The 23,261-nt window shown below is 40.8% G+C and overlaps 1 protein-coding gene across 4 annotated transcripts in view; it reads left to right on the forward strand.

Moving 5' to 3' along the window:
• The window catches only part of MYO1D (myosin ID), a 384,944-nt gene that overhangs the window by 246,868 nt on the left and 114,815 nt on the right, over window positions 1–23,261 (forward strand). For 3 of the 4 annotated variants that reach the window (XM_031011723.3, XM_055388511.2, XM_031011722.3), the window contains exon 21: window positions 20,120–20,274. In XM_031011723.3, coding sequence (XP_030867583.1) covers window positions 20,120–20,274 — 155 coding nt within the window. Of the gene's footprint in view, window positions 1–20,119; window positions 22,797–23,261 lie in introns of all 4 variants that reach the window. The other variant, XR_010133616.1, reaches the window with a different exon arrangement.

A 23,261-nucleotide genomic window follows, 5' to 3' on the forward strand; every position in this document is an offset into this window, starting at 1 on the left:
GTTTCAGTGCAGGTTCTTCTAATCTCAAAGCCAGAGGTAGCCACAAAATTAGGTATCTTTCTACCTAACTTAATTGCCAAAGTTGCTCTCTCTCTCTCTCATTTTCTTTATTTATCTATTTAAGTGTTTCTTACGTTAATAATAGCTTTCTAAAATAGTTCGTCTTAACCTTTTGAGGATTAGTGACTTGTATGCCCACAGGAAACTGAATAATCAAGATGAGAGTGTTTGTATTGGCCCTGGTCTGCATATCAGGAGCTCCGAAGGTATGGTCCATTAGGATACAAAAAAGGGCTGGGCACAGTGGCTCACGCCTGTAATCCCAACATTTTGGGAGGCCAAGGCAGGCAGATCACTTGAGTCCAGGAGTTCAAGACCAGCCTGGCCAACATGGTGAAACCCCATCTCTACTAAAAATACAAAAATTAGCTGGACGTAGTGGCAGGTGCCTGTAATCCCAGCTACTCGGGAGGCTGAGGCAAGAGAATCGCTTGAACCCGGGAGGCGGAGGTTGCAGTGAGCCAAGATCATGCCATTGCATACCAGCCTGGGCAACAAGAGCAAGACTCTGTCTCAAAGAAGAAAAAAAAAAAAACAAAAGATACAAAAAAGGAAAACAAGAAAAAGAAAATGTCTTCATTTCTTTTAGGGGGGAAAAAACAGCACCTTTAAAGAGAGCTGCCACGTTATACTTTTATTTGTACAGTTTGTTTCTCTCAATTGCAATCCTGCCTCCTCAAAGAAGAAAAGGTACTACAGTCTCAAGAAGGCCAGAAAAAATATAGTGGTTTTACTGTTAACCTGCTATTTAGAAGATCTGATTTTTATTTTATTTAGTTTTCACTTTTAAAGCCAAATAAAAAATGTGAGTATGTTAGTAGTCTTAACTCAGGGGTTCTCAACTTTAGCTGCACATTAGAATGGCCTGGAGAGTTCTTAAAATTACTGATACCCAGGTCATACTCCAGATGAATGAAATCAAATCTCTGCTGGTAGAGCTAGGCATCAGCAAGCATTAAAGCTCCCCAGGCCGGCCGGGCGCAATGGTTAACACCTATAATCCCAGCACTTTGGGAAGCCAAAGTGAGAGGACTGCTTGAGCCCAGGAGTTCAATACCAGCCTGGCCAACATAGCAAGACCCTGTCTCTCCAAAAAAAAAAAAAAAAAAAACTTAAAGAAAAAGTAAAATAAAGCTTCCTAGGTGACTGCACTATGCAGCCAGAGATGAGAACCACTTATCTAACTATTCTGTTCCCCAAATTTTTTCACTTTTGTTGTTTTGGCTACTTGGAAACACCTGTTAAAAGTTGGACTTGCTCCCAAATTCAATTCTGCCATTAGAGTTTTTTATCACTTACGTATATGTGTGTGAGAGAGAGACAGAGAGACACAGAGTGCTAAGGTCTGAAGGTGTTCCCCCAAAATTCGTATGTCAAAATCCTAACCCCCAAAGTGATGGAACTCGGAGATGGGACCTTTGGGAGGTTTCTACCCTCATAATGGGATTATCGACTTATACAAGAGGCCCCAGAGAGAACGTCGCCCTTTTGCCATGTGAGGACACTACGAGAAGTTGGCAGTCTGCAACCTGGACGAGGGCCACCAGCACCCTCATCTCGGACTTCTAGCTTCCAGAACCGTGAGGAGTAAATCTCTGTTGTTTATAAGCCACCAGTTTATGGTATTTTGTCATAGCCACCTAAATGGACTAAGACAGAGTTGGAGAGAGTGTGTGTTTTCTAGAAAGCCTCATGATTGCGTATCTGTATCAAAAATTAAATTTTCTTTAAGTCATTGACCATGGTTTAATGTTTGAGGACAGTCTCATCAAAAGATTTTCCTTAAACAAGAGTAGTATAAGATAAAGAAATCACCTTATATTTGGTGATTTTCATTCCTTGTAGTGGACCTCTGCATATATTGTCTCACTTAGCAACAACCCCCCATCCCCACCACTACCACACACACACCACTGGGAGGTGGCCTATACTGGTCCTGGACTGTAGCCATTAAATAAATGAGTTTGTTTCTTTGTTATTGGCTAAGGTCCAGAACAAACTTTCTTTATGCAGAATTGTTACGATGAAGTTCTGCACTACAGGGGGAATCTGATTTTTTTAATATAATAAACATTAGAAGGATTTCATTTTATTGGAACCATATCTAAGCATAGACCTCTTTACAGTTTGCCATGGTTAGAGGTATATCTAGTGGGAACAAGTAAAGTTGACAGGCTCAGGGTCCTCTCTCCTGAGTTAGCTGAACTACTACTTTGGCTCCTGTTAAGGGAGCAGCCATTCTGCTTCTTGGGAGCCACCTCTGATGTCTGCCCTTACCATCCCCTCTAATAGCCTTTCACAAAGCTTGTTGAGTTGTAAAAATATCTTATATTGCATTTAAAGATCATTACACCGTAAATGGTAAAGGACAAAAGAAAAATCACACCCCAGTGGGGTCTGGCAACACAAGTGTTAGGATATTTGGAAGCAGATGGGTGGTTGTTGAATTCATGCCCCATTTTAACAGTAGCACCCATCTCAGTTGAATGTTGAGGCCCAAAATGAGGAATATGAAATAATGCGTGGAAAGTCCTCAGCATCGTTCTTATCCCATAGTCAAGTGCTCTAGAATTAGAAACTGCTCTTTGCCCCCTTGCAAACTGGCAATCCCATGCCTGTAGAAATCAGAGTCGGATGAAGTCAGCTTTCAGTGCCCTCACTGTCTAATCTTTGCTCTCGGTTTTCATTCCCCTGGAGTGTTCTCCCAGATAACTGAATGGCTTCCTCACTTCATTCAGGCCTCTGCCCAAATATAACTTTAAAAGGCTTGTTCAGAATGATACCCTCAGCTCCATCTTATCCCTCTGTATGCCTTTACACACTTTATTCTTCTTCACAGGCCACATCACCACCTGTCACATTATTAGAGTTCTTTTCAGTCTGGCTCCCCCACACCCCCATTAGAACATAGACTCCATGGGAGAAGGGTCGGGGACTCTCTTGTTCCCAGAACACTGCCTGCCATACAGTAGGTGTTCAATAAATGAGTGTTGATGGTTGAGCTGGAGAGATCAAGACTGGTGACAGGAAAAGCAGTTAAGATGCTGCTTAAGAAATTACAAGGACCTGAACTCAAGCAAGGACCATAAAGAGGGGGAGATGGGTTCAAGACCTGTTTATGTGCGAGAACAACAGGCTTTGGTGCTGGTGACTCAACAAGATGGGAAATACAGGAAAAGAAGCAGGGATGTGGTAGCAGAGTGTGAGAAAGGTCAGTCTCAAATGGGCTTCATTTGAGGCAAGGCCCAATACACAGTCAAAGTGCAACCTAGGATGGAGACTGTCTTAGCATGGGGTGCTGTAACAAGAAACCACAGACCGGGTGGCTTAAACAACAGGAATTTATTTCCCAGTCTGGAGGCTGGAAATCCAAGATCAGGGTGCCAGCACGTTTGAGCTCTGGTGAGGGCTTTCCTTTCAGTTCACAGAGGACTGGCTGCCTTCTCATTGTATCCTCACATGGGGAAGAGAGGAGGAAGCAGGTTCTGGCCTGTCTTTTCTTATAGAGACACTAATCCCAGCATGAGGGCTCCACCCTCATGACCTAATTACCTCCCATAGGCCCCACCTCCAAATACCATCACACTGGGGATTAGGGTTTCAACATATGGGAGGTCACAGACATTCTCAGTCCTTAGCAGAGACATGGATTTGGAAGCCGTGGACAAGAGCTTTGGGGAGGGGCATGAGGAGAGAAAGGAGAAAGTACCTGCAAGGTAACCAGTAAGAATAAAGCTTTTAAGGCTGTAATTAAGGGTTGGCTTTGATAAGGAACACATGGGAACCATCAGTCTTCTAAGCAAGGAGAACCTTTTTAATCCATCCATAGCTTTTACTGTCTTCCACACATTCAATAAATTCTATCATCTACCACCTACCTGGTAGGTAAGGAGGGAAATAAGGACGAGAAGATGCAGCTTCTGCTTGTCGTTTAGTGGGAGAGGCAAATGCAAACAAAAATAATCACAGTGCAGCTTGTTAAATGCAAAAGCAAAGGTGAGCATGAAGTTCTATGAGAGGGTGCAGAATATGGCAGAAATGGCTTTTCAGGACAAGGAAACGTTTGAGGAGGCTCATACATACAGGTTGAGCATCCCTAATCCAAAATCCAAAACGCTCCAAATTCCAAAACTTTTCGAGCACCAATATGACGCCACAAGTGGAAATCCACATCTGACCGCATGTGACAGGTTACAGTGAAAACGCAGGCACACAGCACAGCTTATTCAGTGTCCCCAAGGGAAAAATAAAATTACCTTCAGGTTATGTATATAAGATTTATAGGAAACATAAATGAATGTCATTTTAGACTTGGGTTCCATCCCGAAGATATCTCATTATATATGCAACTATTCCAAAATCTGAATAAAATGCAAACTCTAAAACATTTCTGGTTCTAAGCACTTTGGATAAGGTACACTCAACGTGTATATGCAAATACTTGTGCATGTTTGCGATGGGCTCTCGTAGCTTTTTTCAAATTCTTGAAAGGAGTGTGTGCTCCAGCCTGTGATGTTTGAAACCACTGAAGGAGAAACTACATTTCTGATTTGTTTGGGGCGTTATCTAGAATGAGAAGTTGGGCCTTCCAGTTCTAAACAAAATGGAAGAGATGCATTTCTCCCTACCTGTCTCACTGAATACAGCTAAAAACCCTAGACATTATATCATAAAACAAATTTAAGAAGATTCTGAATGCTGGAGAGAGGAAAGTGGACCAGCTAGGGACCTCAGGACTCTGGAGGAACTTGGCAGGGAGGGGTTCCCTGGCTTTTCTTTTTGCCTCCTTTCTATCCCAGACTGGCTGCTGGAGAAGCCCGCCATCCAGAAACACCAGCGGGCACAGAGAAGAGCCTGCTCTTTCTTGCCAAAAGTACAAGAAAGGGGTAACCTAGCAAAACAGAATCCTTTGACAATAAGCACCCTTCTCCAGAAAAGCACCAGGGGGAAAATACGCAGGTACCTCCAGCTCTCATCAGCAAAGGCCTAGTGAAAAGCCTAGCCCTCCACCCTCGCCTGGCAGTAAAGAGGTACCTCTCTCCTGACCCTTCACTGCTGGGCTGGTGTCAAGGAGGCTCAGTGGGGAGCCAGCATAGGGGTAATGAGGTACCCAACCCCTCTCAGTATGTCAGTGGAAGCAGAGGGACATGCCTAGGTTTCCACCCACTCCTGGAGGCTATGAGGCGCCTGTCATACTCCCCACAAGAGCGGTGTCAATGGAAGCCATGTTGAGGGGCCTGGACTTCCACTCCCATCCGGCAGTAAAGCATTTGTCCTCACCTTCTGCTCCTGGCCCACTTTTAGTGGAAGCCTGCTAAAAGAGAAGATTTAAGTAAGATCCAGAGTCTCCTAACACAATATCCAGAATGACCAGGATACAATACAAAATCACTCATCATATCTAAAATAGTTGTTATTGCACACCGACTCAGAATAGGATAAGGAAAATAAGCCTAAAATGATGAGTGAATAATCTTTTTTTATTTTGCACTGAGAGGGTCAAAAAAATTCAGTTAAAGACTAATAAGGAAAGCAGCTTAATTAAGTTGGTATTTTAAGAGAGAGGAAAAAATAAATTTAAAATAGATAATATAGAGCTTGATTCAATTAGTAAAACAATTAGCTTTGTAAAATAATAATTTGACTATCTAGGACCCAATTATTTAGTAGTTTTACCTAAATCAATGGTTACGTGTGATTTGAATCACTTGGGGAGCTTTTACAAACTGCAGATGCCCAGCACAAACCAGACCAAATGTATCACAGTCTTCCCTGTGATTCTCATACACAGCCATGGTTGAGAGCCATTGGCCCAAAAGAACCATAATCAGAAGGAAAATGGGAGGATGTTTATACCTCCCAAATAGATGAGACAGAGTCAAAATAGGTGGGACAGAGTTCGTGTGGTAAACTTTGTATGTTCTTTCCAAAGGAGCGCCTTCTTGGCCATTTGTCTTGCTTTATGTACCCTTGTGATGAGTTTGATTATCTCATTCCCAAGCCCAAAACAATAAATCTGAAGCAGTAATTAAAAGGAAGTCAGCATCTTATACAGGCAGGCATATTGATGACTGCAATATATGAAAACTGAAAGTATAGGAAGACTCAGAGATTTAGTTCAGTTCCACTAGATGGCTTGGTATTAAAAACTTGTTGAAGTGATTTCTTGAGCTATGTCCTCAGAGCAGTCTATTTGGGATTAAAATTGAATTTTTTGTGAAACTACTGAACTCCAAGTTACAAGACGAGCCCAGGAACTCAAACTGCCAGATACTCAGGGAAGTATCTGGCTTGTCTTAGATTTTAACAAAAAGAAGACAAGATTCTTGCAACAAAAGGAAAAATTCACCAAGCATTTAAATTAATGGAGGAGTTGCGAGGCACAGTGACTCACGCCTGTAATCCCAGCACTTTGGGAGGCCGAGGCATGTGAACCACTTGAAGTCTGGAGTTTGAGACCAGCCTGGCCAACATGGTGAAACCTTGTCTCTACTAAAAATACAAAAATTAGCCAGGCATGGTGGCAGTCGCCTGTAATCCCAGCTACTCGGGAGGCTGAGGCAGGAGAATCACTGAAACCCGGGAGGCGGAGGTTGCAGTGAGCCGAGATCATGCCATTGTACTCTGGCCTGGGCAACAGAGCAAGATTCCGTCTCAAAAAAAAAAAAAAAGAATTAATTAATTAATTAACGGAGGCAGCTATGGGAGGCCCAGCTTCCTGTGTGTCACTCTCTAGAGGAATTTGTATTTAATTTTGTTAAGTACAAAATCCACTGTGATGAGAACATTATGTGGGTTGTAAATGTTCTTCTTGATGGTGCCCTTGATCCCTGTCAGGATGTGGAATATTGGGAAGAAATTGAAGTTGGATATGGAGATGTTTTATTTATTCAGTGCAGTGAGGTGAATTGGTGTTGGAAACTTATTGAAGAGTTTTGCTGAGTGGCTTTCATCAAGCTGTTAAAATCAAGGGTTGAAAGCCCTTGTCAATCAATGATATAAACTTAACCCTTTTAATCAGTTGATTACAATTATTTTCCTTGACCTGAATAATGTTGATCAATAGTACTAGGCTCACAACAAGCACTTGGGAATAAAGTCGAATTATACTGGTTTCAAGACAGTTTTTCATTACTGCTCAAAGCTCATGTTTTGTAGAAATAGGTTTTGTTTTACCATTAAAACAGCATGTGGCTCACACATACTGGTATGATGTTTGGATCATGTGATCCAGGCGTGCAATCACAGAAAGCCTAGTAGCCCTGAAGATGCATCTGTTTTAAAGCATACTTACTAATTAACATTCACCATAACAACTTTGAATCCCTAAGAAAGGAAAAGAATTTTATTCTGTTTCATGAAGTGGGAAAATATTTATAAATATGGTATTTTTACTGTTTATCCGATGTGTTAAAATAATAACAAAAAATTTTTGAAAGTGACTGTTTATAAAGGAATTAATTCTTAGTTATCCCAAACAATGTATTGTTTCTATGATGCATTTACAAAATTAAGGTTTCTCTCTGTTACTGTCATATGTTCTTGGGTCAGTGATTCAGAATAGGTGGGCCGGGAGCAGTGGCTCATGCCTGTAATCCCCAGCACTTTGGGAGGCTGAAGCGGGTGGATCACCTGAGGCCAAGAGTTCGAGACCAGCCTGGCCAACATGGTGAAACCCCATATCTACTAAAAATATAAAAATTACCCGGGCATGGTGGCGGGTGCCTGTAATCTCAGCTGCTTAGGAGGCTGAGGCAGGAGGATTGCTGGAACCCGGGAGGCAGAGGTTGCAATGAGCTGAGATCGTGCCATTGCACTCCAGCCCAGGCCAACAACAGACAACGGCGAAACTCCGTCTCAAAAAAAAGAGCAAAACAGGTGGCTTCTCTCTGCTCTGCAGTATCTGAGGCCTTAGCTGGGAAGACTTAAAGACTAGGGGTGATTTAAGGGCTGGGGCTGGAATCATTTGAAGGCATGTTCACTGAGGTTACTGACACCTCGGTGGGGAGGACTCGGAGACTGAAATTGCTGACCGGAGAGCCTTATGAGGCCTTTTGGAGATGCCTGGCTTCCTCACAACATGGTGGCCTCAAGGTAGTCAGCCTTCTTTATTTTTTTTATTAACTTTTTTTGAGACAGTCTACTCTATTGCCCAGGCTAGAGTACAGTGGCGTGATCTCAGCTCAATGCAACCTCCGCCTCCCAGGTTCAACAATTCTCGTGCCTCAGCCTCCAGAAGAGCTGGAACTACAGGCATGCGCCACCATGCCCAGCTAATTTTTGTATTTTTAATACAAATGGCCATGTTGGCCAGCCCGGTCTTGAACACCTGGCCTCAGGTGATCCACCCAATATGCTGGGATTACAGGCATGAGCCACCACGACTGGCTGGTAGTTGGACTTCTTATGAGCTGACTTAGTGCTCAAAACATGAGTGTCCCATTAAACGAGGCAGAAGCTGCATTGCCTTTTATGAGCAGGCCTCAGAAGTCACACAGCCCCAATTCTGTTGCATTTTATTGGTCAAAAGCCAGTCATATGGTAAGCTTAGATTGAAGGGGTGAGGATATAGACCCCTATCTTTCTATGGGAGGAGTGGCAAAAATTTTGCAAACTTGTTTTAAATCCTCCACTTTCTACCCGCTGATTAAAAATTATTTTTGTTACTCTTACTTAAAATGCACTTACCGGCCAACCACTGTGGTTACACCTGTAATCCCAACACTTTAAGGACGCCAAGGCAGGAGGACCACTTGAGGCCTGGAATTCAAGACCAGTCTGGGCAACACAGCAAGACCTCATTTCTACCAAAAAAAAAAAAGTTTTTAATTAGTCAGATGTGGTGGTACATGCCTGTAGTCCCAGCTACTTGGGAGGCTGAGGCAGAGGACTGCTTGAGCCCAGGAGCTCAAGGTTTGAGCCATCATTGCACCACTGCACTCCAGCCTGGGTAACAGAGTGAGACCCTGACTCAAAAAAATGAAGTAAAATAAAGTAGAATGTGCTTACCCACTCCCAAGATGCCCCAAAAGTCTCATCTCCTTATAATACCAGGTTTAAGGTCAAGGGCCAGGATCTCATCTAATTCAATCCAGGCACAGTTCCTTAAGTAGAGTTCCTGCAATCTGAAGACCAACTAAAAGGAAAAGTTACCTGCTCCGCATACCCAACGTGCAATGATGATCTAGGGATGGGATACCTACCACAGACATTTCTGTTCAAAGAGGAGGGGAATGAGAGGCACAAAACACTCACTGACCATCTGTGTTTGCAACTAAGTAGCTTTCTTAGCTGCTTCCTGTCCACAGGTCCAGAGCCTCTTTGCATTTTGCCATGTCTATGTTGCTTTCAGTCCAGTCCTTTGAAATTTTGGTGGATTCACTGTGTATCAATTTATAATCACTCCATTAGACAAAAAACACGCCCACAAATCTCTGCAAAATAAACTCTCCCATACCTTGGGCTCCTCGTGAGCTATTGTGGGACAAGACCCTTAAGATTCAGGAGCCCTGTTGTTTATCGGATAGAATTTGTAAGGCATGCCCTAAAGATCTTTAGAGCCTCGTTCAGTCTGTCTGGAAGATACTATGGATGTCTTCGATCTTTCTAAGGTTTTAACAAAGGATTTTACCATCCCACTCTGGGTTTGATCCGTTGCCCTGAAACCATTTCTTAATTTGAGAATCATTTGCCATCTGGAGAAGCTGGGAATAAGAAACAGTTTTATTTTCAAGCCTAGCAATTGCAGGCTTCTTTATGTTTCCTCTAAATTTTACATGAGAGCAGAACCATTCTTTATTAAGGTCCTCTCTCTCCTCTCACATTTTTTTCATAGACAGCAAGAAGAAGCCAGATGGCACTTTCAGTATTCTGTCTAGAAATCTCCTTATCTAGATCATCACATTTGTTACGTACATTTTCTATTTTCTGCCTTCCCATAGGCAACAGTGTTGTCAAATTTTCTCCTACTTAACAAAGGTCCGCTTTCCTCTGGCTCGAAGTAATCTTTTCCCTGTTTTCCTCAGGCCCTCACTGACCTCCTCTTGAAGGCCTGCCATGATTCCCCCAACAGTCTCTCAGAACCTTTCCAGCTTCCACCTACTTCCCAAAGCCAGTGCCAACTATCTGGGATTATGTTATAGGAGCACCCTACTCCTGTTCCAAATTTTTATTCCAATTACTATTGTTGTGTAACAATCCACCCCAGACTTAGTGGAATGAAACGACCGCTACTTTATTATGTTCTTGGATTCTGTTGGTAAAGAATTTGAAAGAGGCACTGTGAGGCCAGCATGCCTCTGCTCCACAATGTCTAGGGCCTCCATTAGGAAGATTCGAAGGTGGGGGTTACTTGGTGAGTGAGAGTTGGAATCACTGGAACCCTCATACACTCACTTGTCTGGCCCCGGCTGGCAGAGCTCAAGCCAGGACTGCTGACCAGAGCACCTGCACACCACCCCTCTGAGAGGTTTGGCTGCCTCACGGCATGGCACCTCAAGACCATCAGCCTGCTTGCATGAGGGCTCTGGGCTCAAGCAAGTTGTCGCTTTCAAGAGATGCTTGCTTATAAAGGGATAAACTCTCAGTTATGCCACAGCTTCCACTATTTCCATGATGAGCCCACACAGCTGAGCTTCCTGAGTTATAGCTAGTTGAGGAGTAAGGAGGGAACAAGATGTGGGGGACTGGGAAGGGAGAAGGAGGGAGATTAGGAGAGACAGATGAACAGAACAGAGAAAGGTGAAAAGAAAGTCACCAGGTGTCCTGCAAAAAGCCAGAGCAAACTGTCTCCCAAGTTTCTGAATGGAAAACAGAATGAACAGAATGTTCTCCATCAAGGAGCAGCCAAATAAATTTGTTAATTGAGATCAAAAGAACATAAGCATTATCTCTGCAGTCTAATCAAAGAACAGAAGTTGAATAGTACATCCAAAAACCCAAGTGTCTATGTCAAAATACGAGCAAACACCTGCAGAAATTAAGTGACCGCTACAATTTCATGAAAGTTCTTTGTGTGTCAGGCATAGCTTTGGACAGGGTGTGGGGGGCAGGGGCATGGAAGGGCAGGGAGGTGGGGGGAATACCAAGAATGAAGTCCCTTAGAGGTGTATGTAGAGAGCAGTAACCAGAGAAGAGGAGAGATTCTCCAGGACAGAAGATTGTGGAGCAGCTGCTACTGGGAGGAAGTTTGGAACAAAGATGCTCCAGAGTTAAAAAAAAAAAAAAAAAAAATTAAAACTTGATTATTATAGTGATGAAATAGCAATAAATACATTTGAGTATTTACCATCTTACTGTAAAATGAAGTATTGTTTTATATACCATGGTATACTGTAAAATAAAAACAATACAAATACAAAACTTCATACTTGGCTGAAAAAAGTGAAAGCCAGCGAGCCTGACCCCAAGGAGATCATTCTGGTTGGACAAGCACACGGATAATACATAAATGTGAACTATTAATAAACTGAGTTATATTGAGGTATTTCTTTTTTTTTTTTTTTTTTTTTTTTTGAGATGGAATCTTGCTCTGTCGCCCAGGCTGGAATGCTGGAGTGCTGGAGTGCAGTGGCACTATTTCGGCTTACTGCAATCTCTGCCTTCCTGGTTGATGCGATTCTCCTGCCTCAGCCCCCCGAGTAGCTGGGATTACAGGCACGCACCACCACGCCCAGCTAATTTTTGTATTTTTAGTAGAGACAGAGTTTCACCATGTTGGCTAGGATGATCTTGATCTCCTGACCTCGTGATCTGCCCACCTCGGCCTCCAAAAGTGCTGGGATTACAGGCGTGAGCCACTGCACCTGGCCTATATTGAGGTATTTCTTACTAGTGAACCACCCTTATCCTTGTGAATATACTCTCATGGTCATGGTGTTTATCTTGTTGAATCCAGTTTGTTAATTATTTTGGATTTTGCATCTGTATTTGTACGTCACATTGATTTCTGAGTGTGTTTGTTTTTGTGTATGAGAGAGAGATTCAGCAGGTTTTGCTAGCAGGATAAATAAAATGAGTCAGTATGATTTTTCTCTTTTTCCATATTGTAGAGCATTTAAGTATGATAGAAATTACCTGGGCCTATAACATAACCTGTGCCTAGTAAGAACTAGGAGAGTATTTTTCTGATAATCTAAAAAAAAAACTTTTTTTTTGCTAGTTATAAATAGAAATTAATTGTTGTATCTTTCTTTAAGTCAATTTTACTAATTTATATTTTCCTATAAAATCATGCATTTCAGTCCTGGTGCAGTGGCTTACACCTGTAAACCCAGCACTTTGGGAGGCCAAGGCGGGAGGATCGCTTGAGCTTAGGAATTCATGACAGCCTGGGCAACATGACAAAACCCTGTCTCTACTGAAAATACAAAAACTAGCCGGGTGTGGTGACGTGCTCCTGTGGTCCCAGCTACATGGGAGGCTGGGGTGGGAAGATTGCTTGAGCCTGGGAGGTAGAGGCTGCAGTGAGCCGAGATCATGCCACTGCACTCCAGCCTGGGCAAGACAGCTAGACCACATCTTTAAAAAAATATATATGCATTTCATTAATATGAAATTACAATTACAAAAGTTTTTTCTCTTGTAATTTCTTCTTATTCTTCTTTTTTTTTTTTGAGACGGGTCTCACTCTGTCACCCAGGCTGGAGTGCAGTGGCGTGATCAGCTCACTGTAACCTCAAACTCCTAGGCTCAAGCAGTCCTCCTGCCTCAGCCTCCTGAGTAGCTGGGACTACAGGCACGCACCACCACATCCAGCTCCAGCTAATTTTTTTTTAACCGGAGTTTTTGCTATGTTGCCCAGGCTGGTCATGAACTCCCGGCCTCAAGTGATCCTCCTGTCTCAGTCTCTCAAAGTGCTGGGATTAGAGGCTTGAGCAACTGCTCCTGGCCTCTTATAATTTTGAAAGTCAACACACCCTTTCTTAAATCCCTTTCTCATTCCTAATGTTAAATATTTGCGGTTTTGCCTGTTTTTTCCTTGGTGAGACTCTGCCAAGGGTTTGGTCTGTTCAAAGAACCAGCTCTTTAATTTATTATGTATGTTGTTCTCATTCATAAACTTCTACTTTTATCTTAATTAATTTTATAAACAGGGTATATTTTTGTTTTTTGCTTAAATCTATAACCCCTCGTCCTCCAATAAAGGAGTTGTATCCTGTTCACATTTCTTACAGCAACTGGCAAAAAAACTTTTCTTAAATTCAATCATGTTATTTAAATGCTTTCTATTTTTTATGCTCCCACGCTATTTCATTCTTTTTTCTGTTGCTGCATTGGTCCAGTTTTATTTATTGTCTTTTTACTAATGGTTAGAACCTTACACATCCTTTTTCATCTTAATGATTACTGTTAAATATTTGAGCTGATCTTTCCTAATTGATATCAAGAATAAAATGGATTTACTTATCTCCTCCTGTGAATTGTGACAAAATTAATATGAGTTTTCTTTTTGTTTTTGAGACGGAGTCTCGCTTCAATGCCCAGGCTAGAGTGCAGTGGCACGATCTCGGCTCACTGCAACCTCTGCCTCCCAGATACAAGCGATTCTGCCCCAGCCTCCTGATTAGTTGGGACTATAGGCACCCTCCACCACAACCAGCTAATTTTTGTATTTTTAGTAGAGACGGGGTTTCACCATGTTGGCCAGGCCAGTCTCAAACTCCTGACCTCAAGTGATCCTCCCGTCTTGGCCTCCCAAAGTGTCGAGGTTACTGGTGTGAGCCACCATACTCGGCCAAGTTTTCTGTTTTAAAAAAGGATATAAACCTGAATTTTATTTTCCTGTGTAGATAACTTATTTTCGTATGCCTAGATACTTGAAGATTTTTTCCTTTATTCTACAGGTCTAAAACTTCTCTGGGCTACACAACCAGAAGATCCTCTAAGTTTGGCTGGTACCTGTGATTCCTTTCTATCTAAAGACTGGGATGTTTTCTTCTATTATTCTTTAATTTTCTACAGTATCTATTCAGTTACTGCTTCCATTGTGTATGTAATTATCATATTTGTCTTTTCGAATTATTTCTCTTTCTAATATCGGTCTGTTTTGTGCTGATTTCGTAAATGAGAATATGGATTAGAGATTTTCTTGTATAGTGAGCTCTGCTCTCTAGCGCTCATTCCATTGCAAAGGAGGAGAGGACATCTGCTCTGATTTCTCAGGCCAGCCTCCTCTTCCAGAACTGCTCAGCTCTTTACCTATCTAGTTGTGTTCACTGTTTGGTCCTTCTTAGTAAGGAGAGGCTGGGAGAATTGAAATGGGTTGCAATCAGAGACTCTTTTTTCCCTGTTCAAATCTTCAAGGCCAAAGAAGGGGGAGGCTTAGATTTATCATAGCATAGAAATCTCATAGATTAGGAGAAATAAGGAAGCAACGGGGGCAGGGGGAGCCTTGGTAAGGAGTTTCCCTTTTGTTCGGAGAAACGCATCTATGTGTTATGGCTGCCCAAATGCAATGAGGTAGTGACCCCTTCCCCAGCTGAGGTGTTTCACAAAATACCTTCCATTTGCATGGTGTTGTAAGGTTTTAAAATTATATTTTCAGTGATAAAGTTTTGCTGACATATTTTCACTTAGAGTGTAAGACCCTCGAAGACAGAGGGTTTTTTTGCTTATTTACTTATTGTACTCCAGAGTTGCTACTATTTGATCCTTACCACAACCCTGCAAGGTAGACAAGGCACCTGATGTTATCCTTATTTTGCAGAAAAGGAGACAGATGCCCCAATAAATTAAATGAGTCACTCAAGATCACATGGCTGAATTGGGATTAACACCCAGGTCATCCTTAGTACACTAATCCCCACTTACCATCCTTTCTTCCAGAACTAAAGGGGACATTCTGGATGCTGTTTGTCCTGCTTGGCAACAATAGGGACTTAGTCTTTCATTATTTGTGTAACAGAGCAACTTAAGTGCTGTTTTCCCTCATTTCTTCCGAGACTGACACACCACTAGGCCTGGGCGTACACATGAAGAATTCCCATCCACAGCAGATAAAGCCACCTAGACAGAAAGGGAGAGAGAAGGGGAGGGAGAGAAGCCCACAACGCTGAGAGGGGGTGGTGGCCGAGAGCAGAGTCATTGGCTCCTGTCCTCTGGTCCAGGTAGCACCTAGGCGGGGATCCTCTATCCCTGTGGTTTCAGCATTCTTTGCCGAATCTGTCTCTTTTCCCTGAACCCCTGCAGCTAATGCTCCTGGGATATGCTGGCAGAGTTAACTGCTGTTACCATTCTCATTTCATTAGGCTTTAATCAAGCTCTCCTGTGAAGTGCTACATCAATTCAATTTTGAATTTCACGTATAAAATAATGAAATGAGAGTGAAGCATGATAGACATAAAATGTTTTTTTAAAATGAAAATGATATTTTTAATTTAATCATATAAAAATCATCTGGATCCAGTACATGTAAGTGGCAGAGAGTTTGCTATATTCTCTTACCAATGGCCTCAGAAAGCCCATGATCCACATTGGTTGGTGAATGATTTCCAATTTCTTTAATATTTTCCCTTCTCTCCATTAAGCCCTGACCCTGGCATTCTTTAAAATCAACCCAAGAACTCACCTCCTATGAAAATGTATTCATGGGAATACTTATTTATAGAATATATAAATACTCTATGTTCATTTATACATGATACTTGAAAAACCTGGTGTGGTGGAAAGAACATGAGTCCCCATCAGTCTGCAGGTCTGAGTTCTAGTTCCCGGGCCTGCAGACGGGCTGAACTCCTTCAGTCTCAATTTCTATCTGTAAAACATAGGCATGGAACTAAGTGGCATTGCAAATCTGTAAATTGTTAAGGTGTTTTTCTTCAGTTATTTAATACTTACCTCTTCCTCTGATCCAACTGGATTGTGAATCCCCCAAGAACAGGGATCACATTCTCAGCATCTTCTGCACGTCTGTCCCTACCACAGGCCGTGTGGCACTGCACCATCCCCCAGTGGTTGCCTTGTTCATGCTGCCTGCCTGCCTGGCTGATAGCACCTGTGGTAGCCAGGAGGTGGCCCTTCGGTATTTTATGCAGTAGAAGAACAGACCACAGAATGAGGAAATCACTCTGACTTCTGCTTTATTGACCAAAGTAGAATATCTAGAGATCAAAACAGCCAGGGTGTGCTATTTTTTAAATGTATAGGCAATGAATATAATTTACATGTGTGGATGGTGGTGTACAGGTATCTTGAGTCTTAGTATGGGCATAAATTTGTGTAACCACTGCCACAGTCAGGATACAGAGTAGTTCCATACCCCAAAAACTCCCTTGTATCGGACTCCTCATAACCCCAAACCCTGGCAGCTACTGATCTGTTGTCCATCCTTATCCTTTTATCTTCTAGAGAATATCATATAAATGGAGTCACACAGGCTGTAACCTTTTGAGACTGGCTGCTTTCATTCAACCATAATGCCTGTGAGATTTATCCATGTTGTTGCATGTCAGTAATCTGTATCATTAGTTTGTTCATTGCTGAGTAGCATTCCATTATTTAAATGTACCACAGTTTGTTTATCCGTGCACACACTGCTGGATATTTGGGTCGTTTCCAGCTTTTGTCAATTATTAGTAGAGCTGCTGTAAACATTCATGTATAAATTTTCATGTGAAGCTAAGTTTTTATTTCTCTAGGATATGTGCCTAGGAGTGAGATTGCTGGCTCATGTGGTCATTTTCCGTTTAATTTTTTGAGTTAACAACCACTGTTTCCACAGTGGCTGTAACATTTTACATTTTATATTTTCACCAGTGATGCATGTGAGTCCCACTTGTTCTGTGTCCTCACCAGCATTTAGTATTATCACTCTTTTGTTGCTGTAGGCTGTTTTGTTATTTTAGCCATTCTGATGGGTTTGCAGTGGTTCCCATTGCAGTTTTAGTTTGCATTTCCCTAATGGCTGCTGATGTTGAGCACCCTTTCATGTGCTTATTCACCCCTATGCCTTCTTTGGTGAAGTGATTTCAAATCTTTTATCCATCATTTTTAATTGAGTTGTTTACTATCTTAAGTTTTAAGAGCTCTTTATAGATTCTAAATACAAGTCCTTTATCAGATACATTTTTGCAAATATTTTCTACCAGTCTGTGGCTAGTCTTTTCACTCTCCCACCAGTGTCTTCCTTGGAGCAAAAGTTTTAAATTTGATCAAGTTCAATTTATCAATTTTTTTGCTGTATGGATTGTGCTTTTGGTATCATTTCTAAGAAATATTTGCCAACCCAAGGTCACAAAGATTTTCTTCTATGTTTTCTCCTAAAGTTTTCTAGTTTTACATTTTGCATTTCGATCTTATAGTGCACTCTGAATTGTTTACGAGATGTGAGATTTAGGTAGACTTTTATTTCCGTTTGCATGGGGATGTCCAAATGTTCCAAGTTATCCAGATGCCAACATTATCCTTTCTTCATTGAACTGTCTTTGCACCCTGGTGAAAAAATTATTGGCCATATTCACGTGAGTCTGTTTCTGATCTATGTTTTTTTTTTCCTTTCTAAATTATTGTCTTGATTAACCTAGCTTTATACTAAGCATTAAAATCAGCCTCTATGAGCCCTCCAACTTTATTCTTCATTTACAAAACTGTTATGGCTATTCTAGTTCTTTTGCTTTTCCATACACATTTTAGAATCTGCTTGTTGATACCTACAAAAAATCTTGCTGGGATTTTGGTTGGGATTTCATTAAATCTATAGATTAATATGGGAAAAATTGGTATCTTAAGAATTTGTGTTTTCTAGTCCATGAGGATATTATTTTCCTTCATTTATTTAGGTTTTCTTTTATTCCTTTCATCAGCCTTTTAATTTAACTTGTTCAACATTTTGTAGTTTTCAACATGTAGGTCCTACAGATAGATGTTTTGTTAGATTTATATCTAAGTATTTTTGTTTTTGGAGTTGTTATAGATGGTTTTGTTTTTCAATTTTTGTTTCAAATTTTTCATTGCTAATATAGAAATATTTTTGTATATCAGCCTTGTATCCTTTGACCTTACTAAATGCGCTTATTAGTTCTGGGAGCTATTTTGTGGATCCTTGGCATTTTCTATGTAGGCAATCATGTAATCTGAAAACAGAGACATGTGTTTCTTCCTTTTCAATCTGTATGCTTTTTGATTTTTTTTTCTTTGAGATGGAGTCTCGCTCTGTTGCCCAGGCTGAAGTGCAGTGACGTGATCTCAACTCACTGCAACCTCCGCCTCCTGGGTTCACGTGATTCTCCTGCCTCAGCCTCCTGAGTAGCTGGGATTACAGGCGCCTGCCACCACACCTGGCTAATTTTTGTATGTTTAGTAGATACAGGGTTTCACCATATTGGTCAGGCTGGTCTCGAACCCCTGACCTCAAGTGATCCACCCACCTCAGCCTCCCAAAGTGCTGGGATTACAGGCGTGAGCCACCACACCCAGCCGCTTTTTAATTTATTTAACCTGCCTTGCTGCACTGGCTAGGGCTTCCAGTATAATGTTGCATAGCTGCAGTGACAGTGGAAATCCTTGCATTGCTCCCGATCTTAAGGGAAAACATTCAGTCCTTCTTCACCAAGTATGATGTTAGCTGTGGCATGTTCTATATGTCATTTTATCAGGTTAAGTTCCCTTATAATCCTGGTTTGCTGAGAAATTTTTGTCATGGATAGATGTTGAATTTTGTCAAGTACTTTTTCTGTGTCACTTGATACAATCTGTGGATTTTCTTTTTTATCCTGTCATTTTATTCTGTCATTACCTTGATTAATTTTTGAATACCTAACTAGCCTTGCATTTCTTAGATAAACTCCACCTGGTCATGTTGTATTATCATTTTTATGTATTGTTGGATTTAATTTGCTAATATTTTCTTGACATCCATTTTTACATCCGTGTTGATGAAGGATATCAGTTTGTAGTTTTCTTGTACTGTTGTGTTTATTTTTGATATCAGAATAATGCCAGCTTCAAAGTGAGTTAGGAAGTGTTCCCTTCTCTCCTATTTTCTAGAAGAAATATGGTGAATTGGTGTTATTTCTTCTTTAAATGTTTGGTGGAATTCACTAGTGAAATCATCTGGGACTAGAATTTTCTTTTTCAAAATGTTTTTAAATATAAATCTAATTTCTTCAACAGATACAGAATTATTCAAGTTATTTCTTCTTGGAGAATTTTAGTATTTTGTGACTCTTAAATAATTATTTGTTGTTGTTGTTGAGATGGAGTCTCACTCTGTCACCAGGCTGGAGTGGAGTACAGTGGCATGATCTCAGCTCACGGCAACCTCTGCCTCCTGGGTTCAAACAATTCTCCTGCCTCAGCCTCCCAAGTAGCTGGGACTACAGGCGCACGCCTCCATGCCTGGCTAATGTTTTTTTGTGTGTGTGTGTGTGTTTTTTTTGTATTTCAGTAGAGATGGGGTTTCACCATGTTGCCAAGGCTGGTCTCGAACTCCTGAGCTCAGGCAATCCGCCCGCCTTGGCCTCCCAAAGTGCTAGGATTACAGGTGTGAGCCACTGCACCCTGCCGGAATTATTTGGTTTTAACTAAGTTGTTGAGTAAGTTTTTGTATAGAATTGGTCCAAATATTTTAATATTATCCTTTTAATGTCTGTGTGGTCTATAAAGAAGGCTCCTCTTCCATTCCTGATATTGGCAATAAGTTCTTCCTTCTTTTTTTGTTCTGGGCTAGAGGTTTATCAATTTTATTGATCTTCTGAAAGAACCATCTCTGTTTCATTAATTTTTCTGTATTGTTTTTCTATTTCAAATTTTGTTCATTTCTGCTCTTTATTATTTCCTTCCATCTGCTTGTTCCGTGAAACTGATAAGATTAAAGTCAGGAGGGTCACTGAGCAAAACCCTTAGAAAATGTATGACGTGTTTTGTTGTTTTTAGGGATGGTGTCTCGTTATGTTGCCCAGGCTGGATTCAAACTCCAGGGCTCAAATGATCATCCTGTTTCAGCCTCCCAAGTAGCTGGGACTATAGGCACATGCCACCATGCCCAGCTCCAAAATGTATTTTTTTAATTCATTCTTTTGAGAATGATCCAAATAGTTTTCCATGCATTTTCTCTTTGCAGTTGACTGGTCTGAGTGTCTCCAATGGAAAGGACCAACTTGTAGTGTTCCATACGAAAGACAACAAAGACCTCATTGTCTGCCTCTTCAGTAAACAGCCAACCCATGAGAGTCGAATTGGAGAACTTGTTGGAGTGCTGGTGAATCATTTCAAGAGGTAAAGTTTGATTTTTGTAATTAAGACACGTTTTAAATCTATGAAATCTTTAATCGTAATTATCACTGAGCTTGTTTTGTGCCAATTTTAATGTATTGAGCTATTTTTCTCCATAAGGACAACTTAAATCATCTGTTTCACAGAAGGTAAAATTAGCATCCCAGCTTACTTTCAAGATTAGGAATGATCCTCTACTTTTCCAGCCTCCAGCTGAACCAACAATGAGAGATTTCCCTAAATGGTGATTTTTATTCCACTGTCGATCCAAATGCAATTAAATCCAAAAGATAGACAAATTACTTTATATTCTTCTCGTCATAGCTTCTCATTTACCCCAAGTATAATCAGTTTGTGTGTCCACTATGACCATAAGCAAATTAGAAGGCAGATTTGGGATGGTTTGCAAGTCCATGAAGACTACAAGAATTCCTGAGAGAGGCAGTGACCACTGCAGAAACATGGAGTCATGATGGAACATGGCATAATCTGAGAACTTCATAGTAAGCCCTGATGATACCTGGGGCAGGGGGGTGAACAATGATATAATAAATACAAACAGAGAGCAGGTCCTGGGAGTGATGGGGACCAGTGAATGGATAATTTTAAGCAGGGGAGTGATTTTGTCTGGTTATTTATTGGAGTTGTTTCAGAGATTGGATTTCTGTTCCCATAAGGGGTCATGGAATATTTGGGTGGGTGTGTCTCTCCAAAGTCAAGTGCTCTCTTTGTGGCATGCTGCCTTCACCTCCCTAACCCCACCTGATGCTGGGAGAAGACCACTCATCAAAATCAGTGACTGAGAAATGATACAAGTGTAGTTTCTTTTTCTTCCTAAAAGACATTTCCTGAGTTCCTAAAATTAATCAAGTATTCCTTATTAGTATGTTTTTTTTTTTCAGTTTAGACGTGGCTTCTCTTTCTCTCAACAAACACATATTTGGAATCAGATGTCTGCATATCTAATTCTATTGTGTTCATTTTGGCTGATAAATGTATAGAGCATAATTTTAGAGGTGGGCTGCACAGACCATTTATTTTATGTTGTTACACCTTACATTCTAGATCAAAGTAGATCTTTAAATATTTTCTATCATTAAATGCTTTTAGATGCTGTAAGTAAAATAATTCTTAATGGTCATTTGTGGGGAAAAAAAAGTAATTACCAAAAATAATAATAAATGCATAGACTTTTGGAAATTCCTTTCCATCTGCCAAATAATGTAAAGCTAAGAAAAATTTTAAAAAGTTTAGAATGTGGCCAGGCGCAGTGGCTCACGCCTGTAATCCCAGCACTTTGGGAGGCTGAGGCGGGCGGATCACGAGGTCAGCAGATCGAGACCATCCTGGGTAACACAGTGAAACCCCGTCTCTACTAAAAATACAAAAAATTAGCTGGGCTTGGTGGCGGGCACCTGTAGTCCCAGCTACTCAGGAGGCTGAGGCAGGAGAGTGGCGTGAACCCGGGAGGCGGAGCTTGCCGTGAGCCAAGATCCCGCCACTGCACTCCAACCTGGGCGACAGAAAGAGACTCTGTCTCAAAAAAAAAAAAAAGTTTAGAATGTAAGGAAAAGACATAAAGAAGGCATCTCTGCAATAAATGTCTATAACTCAAATAAGCAAGCTTATTTTCCTGCTAATATTTATAGCAAAGTATAGAAAATTAAAGGAATTTTAATTTGTTACTCTTAATTTGGATACCAGTACTAATGAATGCAAGAGTTTTTGCCTGGGAAGTTGAAGTATTTTATCTTTATCTGGGTGCTTATTTAGCAAATTCTGATCTATTAAGTGCCTTCTACAAGTGACAGAAATACGTGAATCTGGATGTAGATTTCATCAGTTGCTTTCTTTTCCTAACTAGCATATGCATGCTGAGGTACATTTCTAGGCATATGTCCTCTATCTTTAATGTATGTAAGGATTTTTAATTTCTTTAAAATTTATAAATGTGAAGAGAAGACTATCAAGATGCTAGGATTTTTTTGGTGGATTTTTTTTTTTTTAATTCTTGGTGTTTCTGTCTTATGAATTAAGAGTGAAGTGGAAATGAGAGATAAAATCTTTCCTCCCAGACCCCAGAAAAGTCAGGCTTGAAATTTTGACTTAGAGTTTTAGTCATCAACTTACTATTTACTTTTTGGGAAAAGGTTAATTTGATTTTTTCTAGCTATTTTCCTTTATTGTCAACTATCGTATCATTGCCATGACATTGAAATTCACATTGTATTTTATAAGCATGATGTTGTGGCACATAATCTTATTTGTCCCTGAGTTAATTATGGAAATCCAAAGGTTCGGGAGGGAATTAACTTCAGACCAATTCTTTATCTTCCAGATAATTTCCCTAAAGTACATTCTGAGATGTGTTCTTGTCAGCAGTTGGGAGGAAAGGGCTCAAAACTTCCCAAGGCTGAGGCAAGAACCAGCTAAGAGGACCAGAGGGAACAGTGCCCAGCCTCACAAAGAGCCAGGAGTAGTTTCTGATCTAACAAGGCAGACTAAAGAACTTCGTCATTCACAGGGTAATTGGGTAGAGTACTCAGAAGGGTTTTCCTCAGTAGGGGGGAATAATTGGCCCTAGAATAAATGCTGCTCTGGTACCGCCTAATAAATCTTAAAAGCAAGACCCAAAAGGATCAAACTGCTTCCAAGTAACTTAGCTATGTCCTGAAACAAAGCTCATGTATATTTCTAAAAATACAAAAATATCCTACCCAACAGGTAAAATTCACAATGTCTGACATCCAGTCAAAGATTACGGGCATGCAAATAGGAAAATACAGTCCATTATGAGGGGGAGAATCATCCCTTTGAAACCAACCCAGAACAGACAAAGATACTAGAATTAGCAGATACAGACATTGTAAGTCATTATAACTAGATTTCAGATGTTTATAAGTTAACTAGAGATAAGGAAGATGTAAGAAAAAGACCCAAATCGAACTTCTAGATGAAAAATACACTGATGTTTGAGATATTCCATGATT

The sequence above is a fragment of the Gorilla gorilla genome, chromosome 4 (genome assembly GCF_029281585.2).
Source record: "Gorilla gorilla gorilla isolate KB3781 chromosome 4, NHGRI_mGorGor1-v2.1_pri, whole genome shotgun sequence".
NCBI classification, from domain to species: domain Eukaryota; kingdom Metazoa; phylum Chordata; class Mammalia; order Primates; family Hominidae; genus Gorilla; species Gorilla gorilla.